This window comes from Carassius carassius, chromosome 21, assembly GCF_963082965.1.
Source record: "Carassius carassius chromosome 21, fCarCar2.1, whole genome shotgun sequence".
Classification (NCBI taxonomy): Eukaryota; Metazoa; Chordata; class Actinopteri; order Cypriniformes; family Cyprinidae; genus Carassius; species Carassius carassius.
In genome coordinates this window covers 12,593,480-12,617,095 of record NC_081775.1, presented here as the reverse complement: position 1 = coordinate 12,617,095, position 23,616 = coordinate 12,593,480, and the positions used below count along the sequence as shown (strand labels likewise).

The window sequence follows — 23,616 nt, the reverse complement described above, 5'->3', positions numbered from 1 at the left end:
TTCGAGGGCTCCCGTGTTTCACGCCGGGACTGGACCAAGAGAGAGGTGGAGTCTTTGGGCTTTGAGCTCTAACTCACCCCATGCCAATCCCCCTCTCCACACTTTCTGCCTCCTTTCTCGCACCGTACTCGGACGGGATACACAGCCGCGCAATGGAGTCGGAAGGCAGCCAAAGTAACCTGTCCTCCTCGGACTCTCCACATGACCCCTGGTAAAAACCTTCCTCCGATCTCAAAACTCAGGCTACATTTAAGAGCGTCAGATCGAAATCAATTAAAAAGTATCCCAACAAAGAGGGAAGCGTGTTTTGGCGGTGTCCAGCGCACCTCTCATCCACTCGGATGAGTTTCAATGAATCTCTGCCGTTATTTGAGTCTCGGAAGATCTCGATGCCTCTCTTCTGTGTCTTTTCAGTCCTTATGATTTATACACAAACGCGCAGCACTTGTTGATCACTTGTTTGTGTTGTTTTCACAGTAAAATGTTCATCGGGGGTCTGAGCTGGCAAACGACGCAAGGTGAGTAACACGTTAGTTACTAAGAGACAGATCTGATTCATATAAAACTCTGAATGACTGTGTAATCACGGTCTAAATCAATCTCATAAAGTTCATCTACAAAGTCTACACTAAAGTTACAACCTGCAAATTTAATGCAATTTAATTCTATAAAACAATCTCTGAAATGGCTTAAAATCGGGTGGAAATGTAAGAAATATCTGCAACAATTGAAGAAGATAAACGATAGACATTTTTATAATGCGTAGTGTTTCATGGTGTGCATGCAGCTAATAAGCAAGTAGCTCTGGGTGAGAAAACTTTTTTTTTTTTGGCTTGATCCATTGTGCAAAGCCTATACAACAGGTTTAGCTGAGTGAATGGAGAAAGTTTCACCAACTGCTGTCATGCTGTAGGCTGTGCTCTGTATGTAGGACACATTGTTGTTTTGAATGACGCTGAGGTATTGTTCTCAGCACAGAACTCTTAATAGTCTTCCTGTCATCTGATTCTGCCAGCTATTATGATCATTTAATAGATTAACATTTTCATTAGGCTTGGCAGACACCTACTTTCCACCAAAGTCGATAACTAGTTAGCCTAAATTTTATTGTTTTTAGAAATCAAAAATACATAATTAAAAAGTAGATAATCTAAATTGACGTGAAAAGTCTTATTTATGATGATGACCTCACCTTGTATTTCACATCAGGCTTCTAAGATCATCGCCACTGATGATGTCATCCATTCACTGTTGATGTTATTAATTAATAATCTTTTTAATAGACTTTCCAAAATCTTGTTTGGCTTCTCAGCTTTAATGCTCTGAAATAATTCATCTTCTCCTGCGTTCTCAGAGGGTTTGAAGGACTACTTCTGCAAGTTTGGTGAAGTGAAAGACAGTATGGTGATGAGAGATCCAGTTACAAAACGCTCGAGGTAAGGGAACAGCCAACCTGACTGGGAAGCGACAACAAACATACAAAGGCTTTTATTATTGAAACTATTGTCCATTTTGCACAAATGGGTGGAGGTGTTGTAATTTTCATCTCTCTTTCCTCTAGGGGTTTCGGATTTGTCACATTTGTTGACCAGGCTGGTGTGGACAAAGTCCTGGCCCAGTCCAGACATGAGCTGGACTCGAAAACTGTGAGTTGTTATCATCATTTAACTGCTGTGCTAACAGTCTCCTTGTGTTGCTTTTACTAAAACAACCACTTCAGATACATTTTTTTTTCAATGCAGTATCTGACTGACTCAAATGCCAAAATACAATTGTTCAGAGTCACAGATGCTGTGTATGCTTGTGACGTTTCATGCTTCATCACATTTGGTTTTGGTCAAACAATTCAGGAAGATCTGGAGAGAGAGAGAGAGAGAAAGTTCACATCTCAGCCGTTCCTCAATGAGGTTGTCAGGGATGCATTCCTATTCTGTGTCAATTGCTATGGTAACTAGGGGACCCGAACAGGGAATGCTGGGAGCCGCTGGGAAGCCTTTGTGGTGCCTTGTCTCAAGAGTGCTCACCAAACACATTAGACTCAGATTTTCCCCCCCAGTCCTTGAGTGATGTCTCAGTGCTGTTTTTCTAACAAGTGTACAATGATTTTTAGGCCTTGTTTATGAATGACATTCATTGGATGATTCAAATAAACGTGATTTTGCATCAAAACGGATGAGTCGATTCAGTAAGAGAGCTAGAAATAGGAAACTTTAATGCGAGGTTTTGTGTTGTGGTGCATCTATTTGTGAGAGTCTTTGTCGCTGTGCAGAGCAGGCGGGTCCTGGGACAATGGTGCCCGTTGGTTACCCTGACGACAGGGGAGTCACCCCCTAGGGGGTCAGTGAGGAGGGAGCATGAGGCCCGAAGGAGAAGAAAAAAACTTTCTCATCTCTCTCTCTCCCTCTTCTGAAAGTTTGCACCAGTTCCTCATTTGAGTGAAAAAGCGCCTCGCACTATGGCAACAGGTAGTACACGGCAAACCACAACGAAACTGTGTGTTTCTGTGCTTCAGAAATCCTCAACAATTCAGGCAATTTGTTAACAGAGATTTTACACCGAAACAGGTAACCAATGAAAGGACCAGCAAAAGCCCATCAGACTCTTACTTAAAACTACAGAGAGCCTTTAAAAAGCTCCAGTCTTTCACAGCCTGGCCACTTGTGCTGTTTTCTAAGTGCCTCCCCCCTGAGAGAGAGGCAGGCAGAGCCAGGGGAACATGGAGGCCTTTGTCCTGCTTTACCTCTATGACTGTGCCCCTGTGAAGGTGCCTTATGGCTGCTCGCCTGGGCCGACTTTAAACTGGAGATTAGCTTAACGAGCTCAGCGATGGGGTGGTGGAGGAGGGGAAGCCAGGAAAGAGAGAGAAACGTGTGCGGCACAACTCATAAAAATCACAATTTTAAGTCAGCTGTCTTGGGACGCGCTGTTGAGCATTCTTGTGGATGGTGCGGTCGTTCTGTGTGCTTGTGTGTTTGTCTGTATGTGATTGATGCACACCGCTAGGGTTTTGGCGATTGACCCTAAAGGATTGACCTGGTTAGTTAAGTCCATTGACTTAAAATAGTTTTGACAGGGATGACAGTTGTGGCCGTTTAAGGGCACATTGTGGTCAGATAGTATTCTGATATGTCCTTTTTTATTGTATTTCTGAAATGATGTATGTGTTTTCATGTTAAAGAAAGCTGTGCCATGGGATGTGTTTATGTTCTCCCAAGATGGAAAATCTGTGAATGAAAGGGCAATGTTATTCCCAGAGCCACAGAGAAGTATTGACAGCATCTGAAAACACCCTTAAAGTAAACACACAAATCAGAATATCCATACAAAGTGTGCATTTGTTGAGCACACTTTAATACTGAAGTGTATAAGCGTTGGGAGTCAAACTCAGAAAGAGGTTTTCACTTTAATATCGACCTTTAGGTCAAGTGAGAATACAAACAGAGCACACATGAGTTTACAAGACAAAAAAGAGAACGTTTTAAAACGCACCAGGTAAATGTAGACTTTCTGTTCATTTTGGTTTCAGATGGTTTTAAAATACTTTTAACACATACAATTTTTATTTTATTTAGCATAAATTTAACATGTTTTAATGGAAAAATAAAAATTGTATTTTTATTTAAAGTTTTTTTTTTTATTTAGTGGACCAGCTTTTTAAACATTTATTAAATTAAGCAGTGGGGCAGATTTCTTAAAATATTATGTAAATAATAGTAATAATAATGAAAATAAAATAGTATTTGAAGAATTGCTTTCTTTTTTTTTTCTTTTTTTTTTTTATGATATCAGGCCAGGTTTATCACCTGTAATATGTAATATTATGATTATAATTTTTTACTTCATGCTCCGCCCCGTTCTTTAATTAAGAAATTAAAACTGTGCTTACAGTAGAAATGGTCTTGTAATTATATGATTCTCATTTTACTATGTTTAATATACATTAAAAAAAAATGAAGACTGAAAAAGTGTAAAAGAGTTGATGCCTCCTTTCTAAAACTAATGTAAATTTAGTGAAAGTCTATAGTGGATAAAATTAAAATCCCTCAGAATGGAATATTGTATTCATTGTATTTATTTTATATAACGATTAATTGACAAATGGCATCTGTCATTTGATTGATCCATTGCGTGATAAAATGCAAAGGATATAAGCAAACATTCAAGACCAAAAAAACTTAAATGTTTAAGAACATTCACTAATGTGAATGTATTGAATTTCTATGATGTTTAAATATACAAGCCCCTACTGAATCCATTATCTTTCAGTGTTTCTCCACTCCCCACATGGTCAAAACCAACTCGAATGTCAATAATCTGTATTATGTGAGCAAACATTTTATCCTCAGCTTTCCTCTCATATGCGTCGGTGGCTGTATGTTGATTTTGTTTGTTTGTGTGTGTGTCTGTTTGTGCACAGGAGTGGTGCGGCCTCAGCAATGTTGTGGACCGGAGGTGACTATCAGAGTAGTCTAGAAACTATAGACATACTGTAAACCATAGCCTCTGCATCAGATCTCTGTTCAGATTAGCTTAGCCTCTTCATTTTACTCTCTAGATTCTCAAAGAAACTCTGTTACTTGTAGTCTGTTGAATGAAAACAAACGGGCGACTCTGGTAAACTGCTTTAGTTTACCTCAGAGCTGCTAGCGCTTTAGCGTAGCTCTATTCAAACCCTCTCTCGGACAGACTAATCATTATTGGTGCTAGCGCTGTACTGCCTTCACTGTCTTCTAGAATTTAACCTCAGTACAGCATGATGTAGACTAGCGTCTGGTAAATAGATGGACTAGACTATAGACTAATATAGAGTATCATGAGTTCCTGTAATTTAGTTTGTCTACTGTGGCAATGGGTGCTAATCTACTTCAAATTTTCTGCACATGGTTCATAAATAAATAAAAAATCGAATGGTATATCAAAATGTTGTTGCTACATTTACCCAAATTTTGCTTTTTAGCAACTTTAACTCTGTTTTAATGCATTTAAGTGCAAGTATACTCTAGTTTCAAGGAGCTGGATACTATTTTTAATGTTTCACAGCTCATTTTCCAGATTATGACACAAATAAAAAAAAATGATCAGACTTTCAGAAAGAAAGAAAAGAAATAGAAAGACATGCAAAAACAAACAAACACAAACAAACAAAACATTTTGTTTGGCTGTCAAAAGAGCGTGTGGGTCAAGGATGCTTTTCTGCTTGAGTTTCTGTGCCGTCTTTTGTTTTCTGACCCCTCTTCTTCCAAGGAAACGTGGTTGTGGTGTTTCCCAGAGTGTTTTTCATGTCATCCAGTGATGTTTACAGGAAAGCTGACCCTTCTCTTGTCCAGTCACAGGTGGCCTTGACAACCTCTTCTGTCTAGTCATACTCCTCCATTTCCATTTGCCTCTCACGGAAACCTGTGAACTTTTCTCCCTGTTTCTTTGTTGTCTCTGAACGTCACACTCTCTGACTGAAGGGGTGTTCACACTGACAGCAACAAAGCGACCCCAAGTTTGCCAGTCACATGAGCAGCAGTGACCGTTGGCAATGAGAAAAGTCACATTGCTGAAACTAACAATTGGTTTGAGGAAAGATGCATTTAACTGATCAAAAGGGACAGTAAAGACATATACAATGTTACAAAAGATTTCTATTTTGAGTAAATGCTGTTCTGTTGAACTTTCTGTTCAACAAAGTATCCTAAAAAAAGTGAATTACAGTATATAGAACAATATTAAGCAGCACTACTATTTTTAAAATCAATGATAAGAAAGAATGATTGTAATGTAATAATAATAATAGCATTGTAATCATTTAATAAATTATTTTAGAATGATTCTGAAGGGTCATGTGACACTGAATACTGGAGTTATGATGCTGAACATCCAGTTTTGCATTCACATGAATAAATTGCATTTTAAAAAATATTCACATAGAAAGCAGTTATTTTAAATCTCAGTAATATTTCACAATATTACTACATTTTTGGAAATACATGCAGCCTTGTCAAGAGGCTTCTTAAGTCTTTAAAGACTTATTTTTAAAAACATTACAAAATCGTACAAAAACCAAAACTTAATACGATTTTTATGAATTATGACATTATGCAATACAACAGTTTATATGCAAGCACTCTTCTTCCAAAAACCCCCCCAAAACATTATATATATATATATATATATATATATATATATATATATTAGGGGTGTAACGGTACATGTTTTCGTACCGGACCGTTTCAGTACAGGGCTTTCGGTACGGTGCACGTGTGTACCGAATGCAATATTTTGTGTGCGGAACATATCCATTCTCATGTTTCCAAACGAACATATTAAGTGGCGGAAGTCTCCGAGTTCAGCGCAAATCCCGCCTTGCAGCTGATTCTAAGGCCCGCGACACACTGGATGCGTGGCGTGGCGTTTCTGCTGCGTGTCAGTTGCGTGACCACTGCTTCGCGTTTTCTGTGTCTTTACACACCAGAATCATGCCTGACGCGGCGCTGGCATGCTGCTCCTTTTGTAGGTGACATAGAGGGAGACCGCCGACAGACCAGGATCTTGTCTTCATGACAACAATATCTATACTTCATGTTGAGCATAAATATAAAGCCTACTGATAAAGGACACCGTCAACAGTATTGACGGCAAAATAGACTATGTTTGACGGGTGCAATATGCCAGTGTTTCACCGGCTTAAGGATTTTAAAAGGCATCACGCGAGTGCCTTTTTTTTTTGCTCTTAATTGAGATCGGTCCAACACAATAACGAAATCTGAGCAGGTCTAAAAACTGAAACTGTTGATGCTGCACTTTACACTTTGGAAAAGTTATATATATTTTAAATATGAGCAGGCCTACAAGCTGGGATTGGTAATGCTGCACTGTAATCATAGTTATTTATTTTTATTTTTCATTATATTTTATTATATGATATTGGTTTGAGACTGAGAGTATTTTATTTAGTGGAGAACTTTGCAGCAAATTGTAAACAAATTGTTAAAAAAAGTTTATAATAATAAACAACCTGCAGTTTAATGTTTGCATTTCTTTCCCTTACTGTACTGAAAATGAACCGAACCGTGACTTTAAAACCGAGGTACGTACCGAACCGTGATTTTTGCGTACTGTTACACCCCTAATATATATATATATATATATATATATATATATATATATATATATATATATATATTTCGCATAAACAAACTGTGCAGCCCTAGAACACATACTGTTACAGTACAAAAATAATGCATATTCAGTGTATTTCATTTTAATGCTGTATATAGTATTACCAGGTCCATACAATTTTATTTTTATTTTTTTAAATAGAGACTTATTTAATTACTTATTGGTAAGAGGATGTCCAAAAAATACGTCCAATTGCGCAGCCAACCAGTAATATTACGAACATTTTCAAGCGACCAATAATGCAACCTGGCAACATCTAGCAATAAAATCACTGTCAATGGGAATGGAGCATTATTGTCTTCTTGACAGTTTCTCACTGTCAGTTCTCTCTTTGGTTAAATCTACATTTCTTTTTCATTTCTCATCACTCTTGTCCTCCCCTGAACTCTGCATGTATGAATGTACCATCATTCTCAAACAGTATAGTTAATGCAGGGTGCAGTCAGAGCCTTTGAAACACACATGCAGACCTCCCTGCAAGCGCAGAGAGACACCAACCGAAACCAGAGCTCAGAGGATGTGAGCTTCTCGCTGATGTTCTCATTTATAGTCCCGGGTGTGTTGGTGTCAGTCTTCCTCTTTTTCCAGTATTTCTAAACTAGACCTTCTCCTTTCAAACTCTCCTCTAGATTGACCCGAAAGTTGCCTTTCCGCGACGGGCCCAGCCTAAGGTATGTGCCTGACTGGTCCACGTGGTCAAGATGCTTGAAAATATCCAGCTTTTTGTTATTTTTGAAGATCTTCATCTCTCTTGGCTATCTCTCTTTTTCAGTTGGTGACTCGGACAAAGAAAATCTTTGTTGGAGGTCTGTCAGTGAACACTACTATTGAAGATGTAAAGCAGTACTTTGACCAGTTCGGAAAGGTAAGTCTTCTGTCACTGTGTTACAGTGATTATACACTGAATAAATAATGTTCCTAGACTCAGAACAACGAATAGGACTACATGCAATAAATATGATTAAATATGAATACAATAATATATAATATGACAATAATCAGTAACACGCATTAATTAGATTTTTTAATAAAAATAGCTTAAAGCTGAATTTTCAGCATCATTACTCCAGTCTTCAGTGTCACATGATCCTTCAGAAATCATGCTAATATTCTGATTTACTGTTCAAGAAACATTTATTATTATTACCAGTGTTTAAAACAGTTGTTCTGCTTAATATTTTTTGGAAACCGTTATACATTTTTCAGGAATATTTGATGAAAAGAAAGTTATAGAAAAATTAGAAGTTAATAAATATGTGTTTACTATCACTTTTGATCAAATAAATGCATCCTTGCTGTATATTAATTTCTTAAAAATAAAACATTACTGACCCCAAATTTTTGAACAGTAGCGAATTTGTTTAAACAGCATGAAAAATGACTCAACTGATAATTAAATGAATTAAAATGAAAAAACGTAAACGAATCATTCTGAAGGTTGTACAGAGGTGTACTGAGTGAAATCTGAGCCAGATTAGTGAGGAAGCATGAAAGAGGGAACAAGAAAGGCGCAGAGAGACTGAGAGAAAGAGTTGGGGTAGAGTTTGAGAGTTTGAAGGGGTGGGTTTTGTTTGCAGGAGAAGGTGGGGGAGATTACTTGAATCTGAATTAATTTGATGGAACAGCTGCTCCTGCCCCAGACCCCCCTTTCCTAACCGGTTACCACGGTGACCCTGCCCATCCATTGTCCCCAAGTAATTTAGCGGGCAAAAGGTTTTGTGTTTGGGGTGTGTGTGTGTGTGTGTGTGTGTGTGTGTGTGTGTGTGCAGGAGAGAAAACGAGGGAGAGAGTGTGTTTAGGGGGAGGACGAATGTTCATAACTGAAGTAACAGAATACTGTACATCCCAAAATCTGACGGGCTTCTGTAATCGATCATCTAACGTTTCTTTGCATCACACTTCAGTTACACATTGTCAGTGCAAAACTTGGGCAGAAAATAATTCATCATTCTTTAGCCATACTTGAGTGTGGAATGCAGATAGAGAGAGAAAAGAGAGAGAGATGATAGTCGCAGCCACCCGGGGAAGTTGCAGATTCGTTTGCCTCACTGGCCACTTTGTGTTCTGGCCTGGTTTGAACAAGGGATGGAGAGAGGGAGCGATGGAGAGAGAAAAACAGACACCATGATAAGAAGCACACAGGACAAGACGGGACTCGATTTGTAACTCAATTTAAAAGATACTAGTTAAGATTGGAAAATTAAATAGATTATTTAAATATCATTATTATTAAATACAGAAAAAGTGAGAAAAGCTCTCAGATTTACTCTTGATCTGACCTTTAAAGATATTCACACTCAGGGATTCCCCTTATGTAGGAAGTTGCTTGACAATGTGATTTGACAATGTGATAAATCATGTATGCTCACATGAGATGAATACTATAGTCAGTAATAACAGCTGATTTATGGGGGCTGCCTTATTTGTATCTCAAGGCCAGACGAATGCTTGCTTTATCATCATACCTCTCGTCACTGTTAGGTAGGCGCTTTAATCCAAAGCAACTTGTGTTGCATTCAAGGTAAACATTTTATCAGTGCTTGCTCTGCCTAGGAATCGAAGCTTTGTCCTTGGCATTGCTAGCGCTTGTGCTACTGTCTGAGCTACAGGAATTCTGTTCAGTTGTTTAAGAGTTTAGGTGACTTAAACTGCTAATTTACTTCATGTCCAGGACTGCCATATAGGCAAATATAACGTAATATAATTCTAAATGACAAAATTTAATTCACATAAAAATCTGTAATACATTTCTGCAATAATATTGGTAACCTAAACTGCAGATTTTTTGTTTATGCCAAAGACTGTCTTGTAGGCAAACACAAGATAATAATAATAACTCTGAATGACAGAAAATGAAATGTACATAAAAGTTATGAAACTAAATGAACTGAAAAAAAAAATAGAAAAATAAAAAAAGTTCCGGCTGGAATAGTTTGGAGGATAAAAATGAATGATGGAACAATTAGCACTTTTTCAGTTAACCATTCTGACTGTGTCAGTCTCTTTTTTTGTGCACACAACATGGATAAACTACAACTTCCTATTATAATAACAGTAAATTATGTAAAAAATGCAGGGTTATTAATTAATTTTAATCATCCCAAAATGACCAAATATCAGCCAATTAATAATTATTCATATTAAACCCTATACTACACTACTAGACAAGTTTTATTTCCAGGCACACACATTAAAAGATGAGTAAAAGGAAATGGAGAAGGAGAAGGAACACAGAGAGTGTTATTGGTCTTTTAGTTAGTTAGTCTTCACCAAGAGACTGTGAGCGTGTGCACACATCAAGTGTTGATTGGTCAGGCTTTCACAGTACTTTGAAAAGAAACTAGAGGCCAAAATAGTTTGCTAGAAGTTTTGATATAGCTGGTATTGCATGACGCATAGTTGAGGGTTTCAGGTCGTCTTTTATTTTCTGAAGCAAATTAAAAATAGCATGTCTCGGCAGACGATATGTTCAGATAATGTGTTCTTCTGGCATTTAAAATAAATTAATACGAGTGTAAAAAAATCCTCTCCCTTCTACCACGCTCTCTCTGTGCCTCCTCCTAACAACAATAATTGCAGCCATTTCAAGCAAAAAATTGTTTAAGACAAGCTTTTTTGAGCCATAAAATAATGGTGCAAATGCCAGTAATTTGACGAGCACAAACGTTAGTAAAATTATTGCGTGATTTATTTGAATAATATCCTCTCATAACATTTTTTCTGAAAGGGAATCTCCTACAAATGCATATTCAGTAAGGTCAGTTGCAAAACTATTGTGTCCACGTCTGTTCAGCCCTGATTCATCACTTCACGTCTTTAGTGAAACCTTTTACTATTTTAAATTTTAATACCAAAAGACAGTTTACACCAGCACAAGCAGTTGGTAAAACTGGCCCTTGGTGAGTGGTTCTGGTGTTTTTTCGTGTCAGGTTTCAAAAATTATGTGACAAGTAAACAGTGTGTAAGCAGTTGAAAAAAACTGTAAAATATATTTTACTGACTATTCCTTAACACACTTAAAGGGATAGTACACCGAAAGATTACACTTTTGTAATCTTCTACTCAAGTTGTTCCAAACCTGTATGAGTTTCTTTCATCTGTTGAATACAAAAAAAAGCTAACCAAACAGTTAACAGTAGCCATTGACTTCCAAAGTGTTTATTTTTCATAACTATGGAAGACAGTGGCTACCGTCAGCTGTTAAATGCTAAATTGCGGTGACCTTTAAAGACTCCCTTAAAAGTTGACCAAACTAGAAGATATACACATTTAATATTTTCACTTCCTGAAAAACTGAAATAAAAACATTGATGACTCATCCTGCACTTCTCATATTTTGATCCAATCAAATGCCCCTAATATCAACTCAAACTGCCTTTTTAGGTCCCCTCAAACATCCTGTTTCAGTAGGATATACGTCTTCACAAGATTAACAACTGTGACTAATGCTATAGATAACAAATAATCTTGTTCTCTTCCTGTCCTACAGGTGGATGACGCCATGCTTATGTTTGACAAAACCACCAACAGACACAGAGGTAAATCTCCCTTTCTCTTTATTTCATTAAATAACTGTGCTGCCAGTCTCCCCTTCCTAAACCTGGTCCAATCTGTCTCCGTCTCTTCTCCATGGCACTCCATCCTGTACTCTGTAGGATAAGCAGTAGGTGAGGAGAGAGACTGAGTAGTTAGTGTGTTCGTTAATCTGGGTTTAGGCTAAAACCCTGTTAAGAGCCCTTCGCTCCCCCTCGCTGGTTCGGCAGCACATCGATTATGACAGCTTGCATAGCTTTACCTCAGCCTTTCAACCCAGCGGAGAGGTGGAGGAGATGAGACACATGGAGAGACAGACAGGAGACCAGAGCAGCACTTGAGAAGAGAGAAGCAAGTTTTGTTGGGAAAAAAAAACAGCTGATCTTTTTGTTGAGAAAATCTAGCACTGTTTATGGAGAGGAAGTGGACACGTGTACATCAAAGTTTTAAAAAAGAATATAGGTCAGAGGAAATCTGTGTAATTACAGTATTACGGGTGAACCTTAAGGACACAAGGACATTCACAAATATTTAACCGCAAAATTGAGAGGTTTCAGGCACAAAGATAAAGCACATTCATTTAGTTTTTACAGATACTTGGGGGAGTCCAAACGCCTGAGACCACAAACTGGGGGATCATTTAAATATGAATATAAAAAAGAAAAAGTGATTTATTTATTGATCGATTTATTTTTTGGTGATGTACACATTCTGTAATTTATGCACACTAACATTTAGGGCTGCAACTAACGATTATTTTGATAATCGATTAATCTGTCGATTATTTTTACGATTAATCGGTTTATGTACTTATATTTTAGTTTTTTCCATTTTTTCCCCAAGTAAATTTTTAATAAATGGTCTTTATCATTCAGCATAGATTTAAGAGATTGTAACCATTTTGCACTGTCATATCCTCATCCAAAATATACCTGGAGTTGTTTTATTGTGTTAGTAATCCTTTGTCGAACTCTTCTGCAATCAGAACACTGACCCATACTCTAGCAAACTTCACAAGTAGATTTCAAATAATGTTTTCACCATGGCAGTCCTTAGAGCTCCTAAAGTAGTTTAACATCCTGAACAAAGCTTATTAAGGAATCTTTCAGAACATATTTTCACGAAGAATAAGGATAAAACAGAATAAAATTGCAGTGCATTGTATTTTATTATTTACTGGGAAACAGCTTTATAGCTTTTGCTGTGAAATTGTAAACAATCCTTCAAAAAAAGTGCCAATGGCATGAAACCTGAATGGAACTCACAATTTAAAGTAAAATCCATCAGAAGGTTGTCCAGAAAAAAAATAGGACACACACAAAAAACCTGCTGTGTGAAAAAGAGCAGTGAATACTTAGAAAATAAGTGCATTTCAAATATCTACATTTACCTCTCTCAGTCATAATTAGGCTGCACGACTGAATTTTGAACTGGTAAACGACAAACTGATCACAGAACATGTTTGTAAAGCTTTAAATGTTAACTGTTAAAAAGCAATGTTATCAGCTTTTACGACTAAACATTTGCAAACAACATTGTACTGGAGAATCTGCACAAATGAAAGTCTTAGGGGCCGTTCACAAATCGCGCCTAAAAACGCGTGGAAAACGCTAGGCGCACCGCTTTCTCCTTCTTTCCAAAGCGCTCGCGCAGAAGCGCCCCTGAGGCGTCTGCCTTTGCTAAGCAACCATAACGTGCTCTCTCCTTGAAGACGCGGAAATTTCAGCAAAGGATAAATGGATTTGCAGCTCAAATAAATCGTTTGCAGTAGCTCTGCTACTAAATTTATTTCAAAATGGAAATCCATATACAACTATGATCAGCTGTTCCTTTCATCTTGACTGAGCTTTTAACGTTGTTACGGGAAAGGATGAAGCTGATTGGTTAGTTCTTGTCACATGACCCGCGGTGCGGTTGCGGCATTCTGAAAAGTTTAAATGTTTTTAACTCGATGTGGTGCGGTGTTGGAAATAACGAACTTGAGCGCGCAAAAGACGCGATATGTGAACGTCCCCTTAAACAGTGCAGTAGTGCAGAGTTTACAGGTTACTCTTCTTTTTTAAAGGCTCAATGTAAAGTACTCCCACATCACGCTGAATGCTGCAGACATAGACATCATATGATGTCTATGGCTGCAGAGACGCTGTTCGGGAAGCACGTGACATAAAACAAGGCCAGCTATTGGCTATTCGCTACTTCTCCTGTTGTACTGGCTGAGTAAAACCTCCGGTGGCTCATTACTGCCACACTTTGGTCACCGCAGATTTGAAATATGCACGAAATGAGCCGCTTACGGCAAATAAAAGTTATTTAGCAACGAATCGATGACTAAATTAGTTGACAACTATTTTAATAATCGATTTTAATCGATTAAATCGATTCGTTGTTTCAGCTCTACTAACATTGAAAAGTTCAGGGTTCAGGGTTCAGCATCTATTAAAAATATATATATATATACTTTTATTCAGTTAGAATTTTAATTTATTACAAATAATTACAAATTAATTTCTTACAAAAATATATTTCAAATAAATGCCTTTTTTAAACTTTCAATTCATCATTAAATTCAGAAAAGAAAATAAATAAATAATATATATATATATATATATACATATACAATAACATATACATATATATATATATATATATATATACATATACATATACATATACATATATATATATCGCAGATTGCACAAAAAATGTATAACACTTATTATTTTCAACACTGAAGAAATGTTTCTTGAGCAGCGATTCAGCATATTAAAATTAATTCTTATGAATCATGTGACACCGAAGACTGGAGTAATGGTGCTCAAAATTCAGCTTTGCCATCACAATAAACAAAATATACTTTACAATAGATTAAAATAAGAAACAATTGTTGTAAATGATAATATTACTATTTTTATTGTATTTTTGTTCAAATAAATGTAAAAGAGACTTCCTGCTAAAACATAGTAGTGTGCTATACATAAATAGAAGTTTCAATTCAAATTTTCACTCAAATCGTTATACTGTTAATATAATTTTTGTAACAGAAGCATTTTCATAAGTGGTCTCAGACTTTTGGACCTGAAATAAAAAGTATGGTGGTGGTACTGTGGCACAGTGATTATGTCAGATGGTACTGTGAAGTTTACCATGATGCATGTCCCCCAAAAATGGTAGTATCATTGTATTTTTAGTGATGTCACAATTATTCTGGTATTTATTTAACAAGGTCTCTGAGAAGGGAAGTAGAATTTGTTGGTAGTTTCATCTGACCTTCTCACCTGGAGTTGAACCTAAGTACATGAACATTAGACATTGTTTCTAATGACGGCCGAAGTGGAAATCCAAATGAAAACTGTGGTCTGAGCGTCTGGACTCTTTTTTTCCTCAGGGTTTGGATTTGTGACCTTTGAGAATGAAGATGTGGTGGAGAAAGTCTGTGAGATCCACTTCCACGAAATCAACAACAAGATGGTGAGAACTCTTTTTCTGAGACACTGTTACATTTCAGCCGTACTGCTACAACTTATGTTATCTTCCCTTTCCACTCACAGGTGGAGTGTAAGAAGGCCCAGCCCAAGGAAGTGATGTCACCCACAGGCTCTTCAAGAGGACGTGCGCGTGTCATGCCCTATGGGATGGACGCCTTCATGCTCGGCATAGGAATGCTGGGTAAGAGAGTAGATTACAAGGATGATTAGAGCTTAAAGCATGTATTTGACTCTTCTGCCCTCTGCTGTTCAGAGTGAAACATGCAGTCTGGAAAAGCCATAAAGTTCATACCAAAGACACAAATGCTACACTTTTATTCTACTATATTGACTAATATTGATATTGAGTTATCGTACAACTATAGTATATTATAAGTATTAAGTACTAAGTATTATTTTATGCATATAATTGTTTAACAAAATATGATATTGTTTTTTTATTTACTTACAATACTTTATGAATAGACATGAATTGCTGTTTTTTCCAAGGTTACCCAGGGTTCCAGGCAGCAACATATGCAGGTCGCAGCTATACTAGTCTCACACCAGGATACACATATCAGTTCCCTGGTAAGACTCAATGTCCAGCTCATGCATTCTGTAGGCCTTTTCACACGCTGGGACATGGGAATTAACTCTTTCTTGGGATAAGTCTTTGCAAACACTCAAAAATATTATTAGATGTTGGGTTTTTGAATCAGGATGGGATTGTTTATACGTTTATGATAAGCATATATATATATATATATAATAAGCAATATCAAATGAGTAGCCGTGTGATGTGGCTGTATATCGGCACGGCTGTGATATGGCTGTAGGCACGGCTACAACTACATTCATGCCTAAAAAAAACTACATTCCATGATACAAAAACAGGGTTATTTATACATTTATAATGGATTTGGGCATCTGACATGACACTAACTGTGAGAAATACCACAAACGGAGTGATAGAAATGTTGAAATGGTTGGAGTTCTGTTATCACTAGAATATTGCACTCCTCTCAGCCAATCAGACTCGAGGACCAGAAAGAACTGTTGTATAATTGCATATAATTCACTGACCATATTGTAATGGCTGTCAGATACAAATTGCATAGTTGCTACTAATTTAGTTAAATTAGCTAAATATGGTTTTGAACATTATCTGGCAGTCTTGACAAAACATTTGAGGTCACTCAATTTCCATATGCACAAAGTAATATACTAATAGTCATCAAAAATGGAAAGTCCACATTTTGTGATTGGATTTCATGTGTAAAAGCACATAGATTATACTGTATGTACAGTACAGTTTGGGGTCGGTAAGATTTTTAAATGCTTTTAATGTAAGTCTTTAATGCACACAGAGATCAAAAATAAAATACAAAATGCATACAAAACAGTAATAAAGTTAAATATTTTTACCATTTAAAAAAAATAATAATAATGTGTTACCTGTTTGAATAAATTTTAAAAAGTTATTGATTCCGGTGATTGCAAAGCTGAATTTTCACAAAATCCTTCAAAATCATTGTAATATGCTGATTTGCTGCTCAGTTAACATTTCTTATTATTCTCAAAACTGAAAACAGTTGTGCTGCTTATATTATTGTGGAAACCAGTCATGTAAAGACCCATGGAAACCAGTCATGTAAAGACCCATGGCTGCTTGTAAATCTCAGAGAGGTGGTCTTAGACTTTCTTTCTGTGTGTCTTGCCGCTCATAGGCCCTGTAGTGCTTGTCCATACGTGTCGTGTGAACAGCACTTGTGTGTATGTTTAAACAGCTTTCTGTTTATTTCTATTCTAGAATTCCACTTAGAGAGGACCCCCCTTCTGACATCACCCCACCCCCCTGAGCTCACAGGTTAGTTCCTCTATGAGCTTCACAAGCAGCTAGTGCACATGGCCAACACACAGCATAGTGTGATCTGATTGCCGTAAGCTTACGATGTGACAACAGCACCTAGGAAACCCTGCATAACAGGCATTACCACACATTATCAGAGCATCGTTTCTTTCTCAGAATGTTGCAAGCACTTTTCCCATTGCTTTCGTACTGCTTGATACTGATTGAGTTCTCTTTCCTGTTTTCTTGCTTGTTCTGTGTGTATGCGGATGTTTTCGTAGCCATTCCTCTAACGGCGTACAACCCCATGGCGGCAGCCGCAGCAGCAGCAGCTGTGGTCAGAGGTGCGAGAAATTTGTTTTTTCTACATCCCACACACAACCCATTCTGTGGAAATAAGAGCTCAAACCCCAATGTCTGGCCTATATAGCTTTAAGCTTCCCTGTTAATGAAGCAATAGAGACATAGTGGAATTTCATGTTGATTTGTTCTGTAGGCTCAACTTCTTCTCGCTCAGCTGGGTTTTTAGGTACCAGCAGCCCTGGGCCAATGGCAGACTTGTATGGAACGGCCAATCAGGACTCAACCATCAGTAGCTATATCAGCGCTGCAAGTCCCGCCCCCAGCACTGGATTCAGCCACAGCCTCGGGGTGAGTCAGTGTCATGCAGTGCTGCTATTGTGGACTTTAATCAAAAACTGTTTAAAAAAAACATTTTCAGTCATTGAAATAAAGCTGGAAATAAACTACACTTTAAAAAAAAAACACTTAAAATTTGAAATGTTACTTTTTAAGCTAAAGTACTAAAATTATGAAACACAAAATTACTAAAACTTAAACTACATTTAAAATTAAAACTCAAAATGTAAAAATAAAACCTAACTCAAAACATTAACAAATAATATAATAATATAAAAATAATGATATAATAACACCGAAGACAAAGTGAAAAAGAAATTTAGAAGGTTTAAAAAACACATTTCAACCATTTTCAAAAAAACAACAACAACACACATTTAATGACTCTAAAAACATCCAACAAAAAAATTCATAAATAAATAAACAAACAGATTTTTGTACATTTTGAAAACATTTATGGATATTAATCATTTTCAAAAGATTTTTTAATGTATATTTTTTAAGAATTCATGAATATACATTTTTCGAAGTTACACCAGGTGACATTTTATAACCTTAACTAACCTTCCCGTGTTATGAAAGGTTAAATTATTGATCCTGACACACAATCATGTGTCTGCAGGGCATATTTTCAAATATTTGTAGTAATTATTAGCTGTAATGTTACTAGTTAATAATAATTACTATTATTTATTATAAATTGTTAGAAATAATTCACCAAAAAGTCATTAAAAACATGATTTCAATTGCATTTTAGTGTATTTTTTTAATTAATCAAGAAACTCTGATGAACTATGAAACTGATAACTGAACTTTAAATAAGGATTCCTTTATGCTGCATTAAAATTCACGCCGTATTTGTATCTTTACAGGGCCCTCTGATTGCCACAGCATTTACTAACGGCTATCACTGAAATGAGTGAGAGGTACAATAGTATTCATGGTTCTGACGTCTTCCCCTCATCTTAAGGAAGGATTTTTGAAGTATGTGGTGATTTCAATCGAATAAAACGGATGCGTCCTACGTGCCGCAGGGTTTATTTTCTCAAGCTCTCTGTTTTTGAATGTTTTTTATGCCATGAATCAACCCTAAACTGGTGGAATGTCGGCTACAACACTATTAATGTGATGTGACATATTTCCTGTTTTATGAATTACTGTCATAGTCTCTAAACTAACCTCCTGCTCCTCTTATATAGAGCTAAACCTGTATATAACTAGTTCATTCCTCAGATTAAAACACTAACAACTTAAGTGTATTTTTTGTCTCATTCTATTTTTCTCTCTCTCTTCAGTTCTTGTTCAAAGTTTAGTCTTTTTTGTGTTGACATTATGTACATGTAAGTTTGTAACTGTAGAAAAGCGTTTTCATTTTAACAGCATAAGAGCAATAATCTGTCAAAACTCTTTGGATCTTTGTAGCGTATTTAAAAGACTAAATCGCTTTCAGACACATTTGGTACATTTTCTACTGAAGAATATAGTGTGATGGGATGTCAAAATGTATATTTTGTTAGTTTTGCAACTGGATTTATTACATTGATCATGAAAATAGCAGTAATTATAAGGAGAACATATTTCTCAGGCTTAGATTCGAACTTGTTTGTGTAAAATATTGTACATACTATCTTTTTGATCTGGTAAGATCTGTCGGCATGATTAAGAGAGTTTTTTACCCTCAAGAACGCAAACACATGATAATCTGTGTCCAAAATGTTTTTTGTTGTTGTTTTTGTTTCATGATTTGATGAACTTAAACTATTTTGTTCAGTGGTTTTTAGGTGGTTTTTTTTTTTTTTTTTTGTGAGAGAAGGCAATGTGAATGATGCTACTGTTGAGTCAGTGTGTGTGTGTGTGTCTGTGTTTGAGAGTGAAAGCATGTCTGGTGCTGTCATGATCTAATGTATTATCTTCAGTAAGATGTTTTAAAATGTGAAGTGTAACCCCTATTTCCATGCTGTTTTGTTGCTTTTACCAAGTTTATATCCACAGCATAATTCCTCTTTAAGAGGTTTAAAGTGTTGTAATAATTGGAATATAAATATGCTTCAATTAACTGAAGACTCTGGTACTGGTGGAGAAAAAAAAGTAGCAACACTAATATAACACTTTTTATGAAGTAAACAGGATGGCTGTTATTAATTGAAAGTTTTAATGTTTCTTGTTTGAAGCTTGACCCTCTGAAAAATTAAATAAAAACAAATCTAAAAGTAAATTTGGAAATGCAAATTAAATTATATCAAATTTCAAAACTCCTACATGATTTAAAACTGCATGACTCACTTTACTCCGGACGTTGCGTGTTAATTTTGTTAGTCCTTTGTTATTCACCTGTGACTTCAGAGCATGTCAAATCGCCTACAGTCTGTTACTGAATCTGACTTCTGAAAGTGCACACTGAACACTCCCACACAGAAATCTGTATTCACGGGACATTTGTGAAAATATATTGAAACTAAAGATTTTGCTCATGATGAAACAGCATTATCTTATTGTTGAAGCACGTCATATGACTAGGGCTTTTACCGTTAAGTCGCTATATGGGGTTGCGTAGGCGGCAACACGTATCAGTCTTTTTAGATAAACATCTCTGTTCTGTTCATTAAACAGTTGATTTCTTGTAATTTTATTGTATGACGCTTATTACTACAAAACGTGCTATCAACACTAAAGGCAGTAACCTGCAAATGTTACCTTAAACAGCTATTTTAACTCATAAAATATAGTTTTGTTGGTATAAATTAATTGTCGGTTGATTCAGTGATCTTAAATCATATTTTTGGCTTGAATAAAAACAGTTAATTTAGATGTTAATATTTGCAGTTAAATATTTTTTCTGTGTGATATGAAAAACAAAATGTTAGAATAAAACTTTGCGTTGGGCTGTAGCCTACACATTATATTATCTCTTTTTTTAAATATAATTTTAACAATTGCAGTATAATTCCTATATAAAGTCATTCCATACTGCAACAGAATCTATTCAGTGCACTTACAGTCTTAAAAATAAAAGCACTGGCAAATAAACTCACAAAAACATCATTTTGCAATTCCATGAGGTTGCATATCAGTTTGACTGTCACCTGTTAAACAATGCAATAAAAATATGTCTAAGCATCACTAACCTTAATCACTCCGAAGAAATAAGAAAAAATCTTTCAATCTTTTTTTCTCAGAGGAATGAATGTTTTTATAATTTTATTTTAAATATACATGCATTTTGAGCACAATACAGCTTAATAGCGATTCAAATGTGAACCGACTACATTTAACAATTCAGTCTTCATGAGTATTACATGAAGAGAAACAGAAAATTGGAAACTATCTAAAAATATTTACAGAAATAATAAAGCCGAACAGGACCAGAAGCTTGAAGTGCGACTAAAAGACTGTCAATGACACCCTGCCTCATATGCAAGGCAAAAGAGATTATAGTGTGAATAAAATTTAGGCAAATGATGCTTAACCTTTATCCTTTGGTCCTTTCTTTATGTGGACCTCAGAGTATGTCACTGATTCCTCGGTGCAGGTCACTGAAATGAGTGTCGGAGCTGGACAGTTCTGATAAAAAAGACATAACATCACATCATTTCAGGTTACATATAAAGTGCAAGTGCAAAATACAACAAAACTGTACATTTGCTTTCTAAATTGTTAACAACAATTAACTAATACTGAATACTACAGTGCTCTTGATTGGCTCTATTTACCTCATTTCTTGATTTCACACTGTCTCGAGGAATGTTTATTGCTGCATAAACAACAGTTGTTTCACAAGTGTCTGGGCACTGTGATCCATGGGTAGCATTAACCTGAAAGAAATCATGTTTTTCTGACATCAAGAATATTCACAATCAAATAGAAAAATGTAAATAAATTAACAAACTTCACTCACCAGGGCTTCTTTTGCTCTAGCTCCTATTCTCTTGTGCCCTAAAAAATACAGCTTGTTAACATTTACAGTCAATTGAATTTAGTTTATTTTCAAATTGATGGTGACCATCAAATCTCAAGCACATTGTGATAAACCCACAAGCATTCAAGTTTAAAAGAAATTTCACAATTTTTCTTACCTTTAGAATGTTTGTGAATAACACAGGCAATGCAGATGAGCAGCAAAACAAAACCCAAGCCTAAAAGCACTGACCACGTCACTGTGTCCATAATGTAGGGGTTTGGTGTAACAGTCAAAATGTAACTGTCAGGTGTGGGAGCTGGTGTTGTTAAATTAGGCACTACAAATTATAAGAGTAAGAAGTATAAATGTTTATAATTTAAATTGTTCATTAGACTTTTTAAGTGCCAAAAAGTGTTAAGTGCACTGACGTATGACAAAGGTGTTTTGTATTCACAGAATAGAATCAAAATTATGAAATGTGTAAAAAATAAAGCTCACCCACATATACATGTGTTCCCTTTCCATATTCAACAGTTCCAAGTTGAGGTAAATTCATATGTGCTGTACAGTAATACATGCCACTATGATTTAGACGTATTGACTGCAGGTGCAGCATTGTGTTGAGAAACACAGATCCATTTACAGGCGATAGAGAATTAATCGTTTCACTCTCCACTACAGTTTGATTATCTCGCATCCACTTAACCATGATGCTTTTCACGTATGAATCAGCTTTAATACGACAGGTGATGCTGACATTTGTGCCTTCTTTTGTTGTCATCTCAGGTGTTTGCCACACAGATATGTTCCAAGATGCATCTCCAGAGACGAGACCTGTGAGAATAGCAAAAAAGTAAAGTAATTTGTTCAATTAATTGTTATAAATCTAAGAGCATCTTTATATTAAATTGTGCTTTTGAAGAGGAAAAGGACGATATTACCTGTGAACCAGATGGTTACGAAGAGAGCAGAGAGACTGGAGCTTGTCATTTTATTTAACCTGCAGAGCCAGCGGGTTTCTCACGTTAGCAGAGGCAGCTGTTTTTCATTTTTCCTGTGTGGTGTATCCTGCCGTTTGAAACAAAGCATCACCTTATCTGCATGAACTCACACGCTACGGTGACACCCACAGACAAGCCACTTCAGCTCAGTCGACGAGTCTTGTGACTTATTTTGTCAAATGTACATTATTCATTTAGCAAATGTATTCATTTTTCAAAGATACACTGAAATGTCATTCATACAAGTAATGCATTCTTTCTATGACGAGTAAGCTTTTAGTTTCTGTATTAAAATGTATTTTGAAATTTTTTTGTGGTGCATAAAGCCAAGACATTAAAATCTTTTCATATCATAATGAACAAAAAAATCATTAATGAATTAATGACAGAATGAAATTCTTGAAAAAAAGGCTAAAGTATTTTAACAATGAAAACATATTTAAAACCTTTTTTTAAATAAAATATGAACATACTGTACACAGAACATGTGATTTCACTTTACTTAAAGGTGTCCTTGTTACAGTCTTCAAATATTCATTAACAATATGTCATTAATACTATTAATTATGGTTACATGTAAATATGCATAATTTACTATAGTATATACATACAACGTGTAAAAAGAACATAAAATAATTTGTTACCTAAGATTTTTCCATACTATATCATCCAGTGCACTATTGTATAAAATCCCAATTCCAGAAAAGTTGGGACATTTTGTAAAATGCAATAAAATCTTTTATTCAGCTGACAAAAGTACAAAGAAATGTTTTTCAAAGTTTGCACTGATCAACTTAAATGTATTTTGTAAATATAAACAAATTTTCATTTTGATGGCTTCAACACACTCCAAAAATGTTGAAACAGAGGCAAAATAAAAGTGAAAATGTTATAGAATATCCAAGTTTAACTGATCTGAAACAGTTCACTGTAGGCAGGTGAACTGGTAATAGGTGAAGGTATCATGTTTAGGTATAAAAGGAGCATCTCAGTCTTTGCAAGCAAAGCTGGATCATGGCTTATCATGATAGAAGTATCAATCAAATCAAGAATACCTTTCTC

General features: G+C 35.9%; 2 protein-coding genes across 5 annotated transcripts; one reads left to right on the top strand and one right to left on the bottom strand.

Annotated features, from left to right (window-relative positions):
- The first annotated feature begins 19 nt into the window (after nt 1–19).
- Nucleotides 20–19,870, top strand: msi1b (musashi RNA binding protein 1b). 4 transcript variants are annotated; one of them, XM_059503357.1, is made up of 14 exons: nt 20–211; nt 478–518; nt 1,355–1,436; nt 1,562–1,646; nt 7,797–7,838; nt 7,940–8,032; nt 11,657–11,705; nt 15,086–15,168; nt 15,249–15,366; nt 15,675–15,755; nt 16,978–17,034; nt 17,298–17,360; nt 17,546–17,667; nt 18,528–19,870. In XM_059503357.1, exons 1-14 carry the CDS (start codon nt 81–83, stop codon nt 18,567–18,569), a joined length of 1,089 nt encoding a protein of 362 aa, XP_059359340.1. In that variant the 5' UTR covers nt 20–80; the 3' UTR covers nt 18,570–19,870. The 4 variants fall into 4 exon arrangements, with proteins under 4 accessions (XP_059359340.1, XP_059359339.1, XP_059359338.1 ...); XM_059503356.1 differs by having other exon boundaries at nt 22–211; nt 17,534–17,667; XM_059503355.1 differs by having other exon boundaries at nt 22–211; nt 17,513–17,667.
- A 771-nt stretch (nt 19,871–20,641) lies between these two features.
- On the bottom strand, nt 20,642–21,896 carry si:dkey-63d15.12 (uncharacterized). The gene is made up of 4 exons (XM_059502755.1): nt 21,729–21,896; nt 21,551–21,588; nt 21,366–21,467; nt 20,642–21,216 (listed from the first exon to the last, which is right to left on the bottom strand). The coding sequence occupies exons 1-4, from the start codon at nt 21,817–21,819 to the stop codon at nt 21,118–21,120; spliced, it is 330 nt and encodes a 109-aa protein (XP_059358738.1). The 5' UTR covers nt 21,820–21,896; the 3' UTR covers nt 20,642–21,117.
- Between the last annotated feature and the right edge of the window lie 1,720 nt (nt 21,897–23,616).

What these genes read in the sequence shown, in the direction of transcription:
- msi1b (XM_059503355.1), top strand. Translation starts at nt 81, where the DNA reads ATGCCAATCCCCCTCTCCACACTTTCTGCCTCCTTTCTCGCACCGTAC. An exon ending in AACCACCAACAGACACAGAG is followed by an intron (nt 11,706 to 15,085) that starts GTAAATCTCCCT and finishes TTTTTTCCTCAG; the next exon opens with GGTTTGGATTTGTGACCTTT. An exon ending in GATTCAGCCACAGCCTCGGG is followed by an intron (nt 17,668 to 18,527) that starts GTGAGTCAGTGT and finishes GTATCTTTACAG; the next exon opens with GGCCCTCTGATTGCCACAGC.
- si:dkey-63d15.12 (XM_059502755.1), bottom strand. Translation starts at nt 21,819, where the DNA reads ATGGACACAGTGACGTGGTCAGTGCTTTTAGGCTTGGGTTTTGTTTTG. An exon ending in TATTCACAAACATTCTAAAG is followed by an intron (nt 21,589 to 21,728) that starts GTAAGAAAAATT and finishes TGTATTTTTTAG; the next exon opens with GGCACAAGAGAATAGGAGCT. An exon ending in GTGTGAAATCAAGAAATGAG is followed by an intron (nt 21,217 to 21,365) that starts GTAAATAGAGCC and finishes CTTTTTTATCAG; the next exon opens with AACTGTCCAGCTCCGACACT.